Source organism: Ooceraea biroi, chromosome 14 (assembly GCF_003672135.1).
Source record: "Ooceraea biroi isolate clonal line C1 chromosome 14, Obir_v5.4, whole genome shotgun sequence".
NCBI classification, from domain to species: Eukaryota; Metazoa; Arthropoda; class Insecta; order Hymenoptera; family Formicidae; genus Ooceraea; species Ooceraea biroi.
This window is the reverse complement of record NC_039519.1, coordinates 1,388,217-1,397,321: the sequence shown is the minus strand read 5'-3', so window position 1 is coordinate 1,397,321 and position 9,105 is coordinate 1,388,217. Positions and strand designations below refer to the sequence as shown.

Below are 9,105 nucleotides of genomic sequence, written 5' to 3'. Positions count from 1 at the left end.
AATGTTTTACTTTAGAAAAAAATTCTGAACTAGTGCAGCAATAACAAACGGACCTACTGATTCGGTTTAGCAGCGGCCAGTATTTTGAACAAAATACTTGCAATGAAATATTTATTTGTATGAAAGTATGTATTAGGTTGTTCATTAAGTTCTGCGGTTTTTTTGCCCTAAATTAAAATATAAATCTATTGTACTTACACATTTATTCAATCTAGAATGTATTGTCCATCTTGATCGACCACCTTCTGCCAACGTTCTGGAAGGGACATAATGCCGCGTTTGTAGAAGTCGCGCGACTTCTGCGCGAAAAAGTCCTTCAAGTACGTTTGAATAGCGTCCACTGAATTAAAGCGCTGCCCGTCGAGATTGTTTTAGAGTGACCGGAACAGATGGTAATCCGACGGCGCAAGGTCTGGGGAGTACGGTGGGTGCTGCATGACTTCCCAGCCAAAGCACTTCAACTTCTTCTTGGTCACCAAAGCAGTGTGTGGTTTGGCGTTGTCGTGGTGGAAGACAACGCCCTTCCTGTTCGCCAATTCCGGCCGCTTCTCCGCCACTGCCTGCTTCAATTTTTCTAACTGAGCGCAATGCTTCTCGGCGTCGATGGTCTGACCGCGCGGAAGCAGCTCGAAGTACAGGACGCCTCGCCAATCCCACCACACACTCAGCATTACTTTCTTCGGATGCAAATCCGCTTTGGCAACCGATTGTGACGACTCACCCGGACCGCACCATGACCGCTTGCGTCGAATGTTGTTATATACCACCCATTTTTCATCTCCCGTGACCACCCGTTTGAGAAAGGTCTCCAGTGAGTTCCATTTCAGCAGGGATTCACAGATCATGACGCGGTCCAAAATGTTCTTTTCGGTGAGCTCGTGAGGGACCCAAACATCTGCTTTTTTCGACATCCCAAGCCGTTTTAATCGCTGCGCAACCGTTGTATGGGCGATGTCGAAGCGCTCCGCGATCTCCCGCGTCGTCAGGTGTCGGTCTGCTTTGATTGCGGCCACGATTTGGTCGTCGTCAGTGGTGGATGGACGATCGGAGCGAGCAGCATCGGAGACGTTCACATCTCCGGAACGAAAGCGCGCAAACCAACGCTGACAAGTGTCAGCGCTTATGGCCAAGTCCCCGTACACGCCACATATCTCACGTTGTGCGTCCGTCACTTTTACTCCTTTGCGGAAGAAAAATAGCAAAATGTGCCAAAAATGCACCTTTTGATCCTCCATTTTCAATGAATAGCGCGTACACACAACACGTCAAAACACAACAAAGACTCTGGCGAAATGTCAAGCGTTGTCTAACCTGTCACGGAGTATGCGGCAATCCGCGGTTCAGGCGATGTATGCTATCTTTTTCAATGGACAAACGCTATCTATCAAGAAAACCGCAGAAATTAATGAACAACCTAATATTTGCATAAAAATATCTGCGTCATTATCATTTCCTTCATTTCTTTTAATAAAATCTTTTATTGATTTAAAATACTGATTGTCCGCATCTTCAAGAATTTTTGAAAGTTATCTGAAACATATTTATAAACACGTTTAGTTATAAGTAGAATGTTTAATTTTCTATAGATTTATATTTTACATATTTTTATAGTTGGCGTAATTTTTTATCGTCATTCCTTTTATATAGAGAGGCGTATACTTTGGGCGTTTATACTTGGTGCTTTTTTCGTACCTTTTGTTAAAGAAAATATTAAAATATTATTTAATTATATTGTTTTTTCAACAGACCAGAACACAGGTCCTTACAAAATAGTTGCATGAACGTTTGGCGAACACATAGAGCAAGTACACTTGAATTTGTCAACTTTTAAATTTTTGCAAACACAGGAAGAGACGGCGATTTCAAGAAGAATAAACGCACTCATGGAAGAGGTCAACAGACAAACGGAATGAGAACGCTCGTTACAAATGCTGTATATTCAGTTATAAGACCAGTTGCATCAGTGTTGATAATATATTATCTAAATATACTATAATGTTTGTTGAATATTATAATTATATAGCAAGCTTTATTGCAACATGTATTGTTTTCCAGACTATATTTTTCTAATAAATACTATATTAGTGTCATTTTCAGATTTATTTAGTTTATATCTTTATATGCTCCCATCACATTTATTCAAAATCGACGGAGATTGCGTTATTAAAAGTAATTGTAAGTATTCTGCCACATTCACAATCATTTTATTAACTTATGTAATCTGGCTCTAGATTTCAATATAAATATTGTAGCGATGTTTCGGTAAATTTAGTTTTATGTTTTATAAAGGTCCTATAAAATTCTCATATACGAGAAGCTACAAAATAATGATTGTATGAAACAAAAATGTTATTGCAATGTGCATATGCAGATTTGATATATGTTGTATTGGAATTACCTTTTTTAAAAAAAGTAAGTTTGTTGTGATATATATCACTAAACGATATGTAATTTTTATATTACATATATATATATATGTATAAATGAATGCATTCTACAAAATAAAATTTTCTCGTTATTATATGAAATAAAAATAAATATCAACAATCAACAAATATGTTGAAAATTTATTATAAACGGTACACATAATGTAAAATGTAGTATACATCTTTTTGCATTAGTCGCATACATCACATTTCTCAATTAGTCTCAGTTTGTATGCACTATAAATATTACATTGAGAAACTATTTTTTATGCATGGCAATGAGACCATACGGAATCATAGCTATTTTTTCAAATTATCAATATGTAAGAATATAATACCTTTAGCAATCTTAAATATTTTCGTGCGTTACAAATATTTTCAGTAAACTTTTAAAATTTTTGAAAAATTACACAAGAAAACAATGCTATTTATAAATTGCGATTATTTACTTTATATTATATAAAAGAAAATTTTTAAGATATATGATATTTATTATTAGTCTATATATATATATATCTATTTATTTTTATTTTATATAATAACGATAAAATTTTATTTCACAGAATGCATTCATTTATTTATATATGTATATACGTTTATACATATGTATACATAAAATATTTGTTTTACATGTGTCATTTGTACCTGTTGCACTTTTCGTTGTAACAAAAAGGAAATGACACTGTATGCATTACCGCATTTATGGAAATAATGTTGCGAGATTGCCTACAGTCCACTTGACGTTCTAAATGCTTCAGAGTTTTGAAGCATTCAGTTCCCGACATATGTCGGTAATTGTCAAGTCTGTCGGTGGTGTCGCTAGCGGACGGTCGCTGTAACGAGAGCTAGTGAAAAAATAGTTCACTAGCAACTCCAGCTTCCCCTTAATACTTTTATTTTTCACAAACATATATAAAATATACAAATGTATAACTATATATGAAAATGTATACCTATATGATATAAAATATATATTATATGGAAATACAAATGATATATGTTGTGACGTGACGCCCGGCGTCCGCCACAAGGGCATTGCTCAACCGAGGGAGAATATCGTTCCTTCAGCCCGAGGGAGAGCGACTACCAGGGTGTATGAGCCTTTGTTTTATAGGGTTACTCTCCGCGGTTGTGTAATTGTGGAGTGTCGAGAGAGGATTACCGAGTCTTGTATATACGAGAGCGAAGGAGACACCAGCAGCCTGAAGAGGAGAGGATCCCCGAGGCGACCTGCCCGGTTTCGGAGAGTCGGGAGGAGCCACGGTCTGCCAGCAGGCCGCCGGACGTCCAGCTGAGGCCGTCGCCTACCGCACCCGCCGATTAACGAGCAGGGGACCTGCTCGTCAGCACTAGCGAGAAGTCGCCAATGTTCCCGGTACCGAGGCGCGCCCGCTGGCCAGAGCGGGCGGAGAAATTGTAGTGTCTACGTCTCTGTCGGGGCCTGGTCACCCCGGTGGAGGACGAACGGTACGAACAGGAAGGAACGGCGCACGAAAGGGTGAGCAGCAGCAACACCACCCGATCGACGAGAAAAGACGAAATCGGCATCATCGAGGCGTGCGTAAGGGGGCGGCGGGCCCGAGGTGCCTGAGCTACGGCACCCTGCGACCGAGTCGGCTGCGCAGAGCCATGCGCGGAAAGGGGAGGCCTCCCGACGCGATCCACGGATCGATACTGCGAGCTAGGCTGCGATCGAGGCGAGACGTCAAGGAGCGATTCCGAGGGGCCCGACTAGAGATCAGAGGACTACGTGGGACGAGCGCCCAAATATTGTAAGATCCTCGCTCGGCGACTCATTTATTCCCGGTAACGCGGCACTTCGAGCCTCGGTGGCGAGTCCGGCGTCTTATCATTGTTACCGTGGCACTGTTCGTTCCAAGTAGTACGCCACCGACGGAAAACTCGAGGCCCGCCGGCCCGGGGAACGTACAGTAAATCCGCCCGTTGCAAAGATACCGAGGTTACCGAAACGCCAGAGGCGTGAGAACGGGATGATCGTGTCCTCCCGCTCGGGCGGCCGGCTCCAGTTAATGTCGTTTGTATCGCGAATCGTGGTATCGCGTATTGTATCGTCGAGTATGACGTATCGTTTGTAGAGTGAATTTGTATCGTCGAGTATGGCGTATCGTTTGTAGAGTGAATCGTTGGCATCGCGTATTGTATAGTCAAGTATTGCGTATTGAGACTGCGGTTGTCTCGCGAATCGTTTATATCGCATCTCGTGTCGTCGAGTATTGCGCATCGGGATTTCGGGTATCGCGTTTCCTGCCGAGAGAGATTTAGCGTGTCGTATCGTTTCGCGTCTATCGAGTACGGTGACGATTTCGTGTAAGCATCGTTGCGTTGCGGTATCGGGTGCGGTAACGATTGCGGTAACGATTTCGGGTTCCGGCCCGTGCCTATCGTATCGTTGTTGCGTGGCGGTTGCCGGTTCGTCGCGGTAGCGTCCGACGGCGATCGGTCCTCCGCACGGCGACCCCTACGCCTTCGTCTCATGCACGAGTGGATGGTTGAGGAGTCGTGTCTGTTGTGTGGCGTGGGGCTCGCGGGAACCGTCCACCCACTTCGGAATCAGCCCAAAAGGGAATCGGGGTTCAACGCCGTGACCGCTAAATGAGAGTTCGACCGTGCGTTCGGTTCTCCTAAAGGGGGTCGCGTGCGCCGGAATGACCGAACTAATGAATGCTATTCCGCTTAAAAAAGCCTGCGCTCAAGCCTGTAGGTGACCTATCATTTGTTACTTGGGTTATGCTATCATTTGTTACTATTCTTAATATACTTGTTATTTGTTATTCTTGTGTGCTTTATTGCGATACCTCTCGCTCACGACATTTTCTTCTCCAGAACGTTATAAACTGCAATCTACGCCCGTGTAGATACCGAGGAGCTAGCACGTTACCGTTTGCGATTTGTCTCGATCGGTGCGAGTCGCACCTGGCGCCCAATACTCTCGGTTACCGGAAGCTGTGTCTAACGACACGCGTTCCTCGTAAAGTCATATCGTGGTATTCTAGCGTTACCGGCTACCTGCGCGTGTCTCCCCGCGACCACGGCGGATCGCGGGCTAGCACGAGATATTTATCCCTCGCAATGTAACACATTCTTTATTGATATCCTTATCCTACGATACATAGTTTATAAGGTACATATTTTATAATGGTATTTGAAAATGTCCCCACGGCAGCGTATCGATCGTATCGGGTATGACGTAGCGTTTATCGTTGTACGAACTCAGAGCGAATTTCGTCTCACGAACGGTATACACGTTATGCAGCTGCGATGTTATACGGGATTGATCTCGAGTCATTTCGATCTTTTCCCTCAAACACTGCATGTAATTGTCAAACGTTATTGTTCTTGTGACTACATTACTCTTAACACCTTTCGCTTTCTTCGTATCTTTTTTGCTATCTACTTTCAACGCGTACATTTTCGCTCTGAGCCCCACGAATTCCGTCATGATCGCGCCGTTGTTCTCATCTTTCATTAAACCTAGTACCTTTTTATTCGCGAGCGGAATACCATATACGTTGTCGGATGCGTAATCGCTGGTGTCAAATCGCTCAATGTCGCGTTTCATTTGCTCGTACACGTCCTCGCACTCGATATGATAAATTAAACTGTCGGTGTCTGTATACATAACTTTACATCTGTCGTGATATACCGGTACCATGTACTCGTGGTGAAACTCGTACAAACAGACCTTGGATATGTCGAGGATGCACATATCCGCGTAGATCGGTTTGTTGAACTTCACCTCGAGCTTACGCATCTCGATCGCGATCAGGTTCGATGAAAAGACGCTGCGACTGTGGAAATTTGGTTTCGCGATCATTGCCTCCGCGCCGTATCGTCCATCCCATTTCGTCACAAGTTTAACGTCGAAGTGATTGCGCACATTCTCTATGGTTTTACTGAATACCGCGTTGTTCATTAGTTTGTATAAATTTTTTTCGAAATCATTTTTTGCGGCCACCCTGAATCTCGTATTCAGTTCGATGTAATCATGGAGCCATGGAGATTGCGTGGATTCTAATACGCGATGAATTGTTATTATCCGCAGACCGTGACGCGTACACTGTTGCAAGTTGCGGTAATGAATGACGTAACGCTTTTTATCGTACAAAGTTGCGAGCAACTTATCCTGCCGTTTGCCTAGCGGCTTATCGCGCGTTGGACAGAATGACAGGTCAGCGTGCGCGTCATGGAGATGTCGTGGATACTCGAGATCTACTTCGAGTACGTATCCCTTTGGTGAATCCGGAGCGATCACGTTCACCTCGAAGTTAGACGTATCATCGACCCATCGGAAATCGGTATAGGGCAGTGGTTGACACATTGCCCAACCATATAAATTATTAACATCAAAGTACATGAGATACGACGAAGGTTCCGATGGGTCGTACGACTGCATGTACTTATTGTTGGCCTGCGCATACCTGTGCGAACATTGGCTCAGGCCGCCGCGTATACCGCGTTCAATAAACATAACTATATCGATATCAGTTAACAATTCGAACTTTATATGCATATGCTTGAGCATCGCGTCCCACGTAAAACCGAGTAAAGTGTAATAATATGCAGGATCCAGACCGTAACTATTGATACAGCTATCGCAGAAATTTTCGAATACGTCGACCAACAACAAGACATCCGTTTTCAAGTACAAATCGCTGTATTCGCCGAGCGTTAAAATGGCGAACCGCTGCCACACGTTGATAGCGTGCGCGTAATCGTTCTCGAATACCGTATTACTGGTCAACGAACTATAAAACGATTCGCACGGCGGTAGGCGAGTATCCTCTAATTTTTCGGCGCAGTCCACGTACTCGTACGGAAAGACGCCCTTTCGCATTAGTAGATCAAAGTCGTCGGTAGAGAGGTGCGCAAATTCGGATCGTAACGTTGTAAGTTTATCTTTACTGAGAAATGATGACAATTTATCCAAGCTACTGCTCAAGAATTTAAAGGAATTGATGAAGCGCAATTTTATATTTCTAGCTCTCCAGTTTGCTATTTTTTCACCGATTTCCCGAACATTTTTTGTAAAGGAAATATATTTTTCTTTAGTTATGGGCAGTAACTCGACATTGCCCGCGAACACTGTAGCTATTTCTTTAATGATAAAATACGCGTCGTAGCCGGATAAATTATAAAAAACTATCGGAATGGTATGCGAATCTTTATAATTTAGGGTACAATTCGCGTGCGCGGGACCTCTGTACCGACCGGTTAGGTGGCAATGATCGTGAACCCACGTGTCGTCTGACGCGAACGGTTTCTCGCAGATATGACACTGCGTTGCGTTGTTAAATTTTTCGCACTCGTCTCGCGTTAATTCTACCATTCTACCATTTCTCGATATAATCGCTTTCACGCTATACGCTAAGTTTCATAGTTCCTCGGTGAACCAGGTTATACAATCAATATCGCGACGGGATTGGTATCCTGATAACGACGCATCGTAGGAGCACCGCAGTAGAATATATACGGGAGTTCTAACTCGGGAGCTCCGAGGGGGGGGGTGAGGGGCTGGGGGTATCTCCGAGGCGCGAGAGTAAGCGACACGCGGGGGGGGGGGTCGCCGGAGTGCGAGGTATAGCGTTACGGGGGGGTGCCTTTCAAGTGTCCTCCGCGGTCGAAGGTGTTTATGTAAACATATATCTAGGAACGAACCATGGTATGCGGTATGTTTATATCTTATTATATTTTCTAGCGCCGATACCCGGCTGCTGTCAATAAGCAATTGAGAAGAGGCGATATACAGATCTAGGAATGGAACAGTTTATAGAAGTTTATTTCTCAAAGGTGATGCGGTCGGAAAGAGGCGTGACGTTTGGAAATAAGCGGTCACTTGTATTAGAGAAGTTTATTTCTCAAGGGTTGATATTCGGCTGCAGGGTGGAAAGAGACGGAGATATGGTACCGATATCATATAATCAAACGGAAAAAGGTTTAGCATCACAGTTGGTTGCGAGTGCTCCAGAAAAGAGTTTCCCGAAAGTCTCCCGTGTGAAGTTCTGTGCGCGCAAAACGAATTTGTGTGCAAAACATGGAAATCGATTCCGAATCTGACGATGATTTCAACTTTGACAATGACATCGATATGGACGATATGGAGAACCGTGCCGCCCGCGATCGCCTCTTAATGGATAGTGACGAAGATAGTGACGAAGAAAGTATATTATCAGACGAGAGTGCGTATCATAGCAGTGAAGAAACGGTTGAAGAAGAAACTCATAGAATAACATCCGATTCCCAACGAATAGCCCTTTCCCCACTCACCAGTGTCTGCGCCATATACTGTTATTATTCAACGGGTGGGCCTACAGATTTGTGCATGTCATGTGCAATCAGCACAGCGAATGTAGACCTTGGACCTGTAGTGTACATTATGCGAAGACACGAAGTAGACACCTGGGATGGAATACGTGGTCGCTGGTGTACAAATTGCCGCGCCGCACTATATGTGAAATTCCCGCGCAACATGTGCCCGATATGTACACAGCGAACAATAAAAAAACATTGAACAGTGAAAGTGACAATACGCGAGCATGGCGGAAGAAAGACCCGAGTTCGCGAGTATGCAACGCATATCAGTGGTACAGTTTCTGTGCGATCGAGAACGCGGTACGATTGAACGCCGCGTCAGACAAGAACTTATTCAGGTTGAACGGCA

At 43.9% G+C, this 9,105-nt stretch overlaps 1 protein-coding gene across 1 annotated transcript; it reads right to left on the bottom strand.

Annotated features, from left to right (window-relative positions):
• Positions 1–5,577: 5,577 nt before the first annotated feature.
• LOC105285518 lies at positions 5,578–7,281 on the bottom strand. The gene has a single exon (XM_011349762.2). It carries the CDS (start codon positions 7,279–7,281, stop codon positions 5,578–5,580), a length of 1,704 nt encoding a protein of 567 aa, XP_011348064.2.
• Positions 7,282–9,105: the final 1,824 nt, after the last annotated feature.

Bases quoted from the DNA above. Each gene is read 5' to 3' on its own strand.
- LOC105285518 (XM_011349762.2), bottom strand. From the start codon at position 7,281: ATGCGAAAGGGCGTCTTTCCGTACGAGTACGTGGACTGCGCCGAAAAA.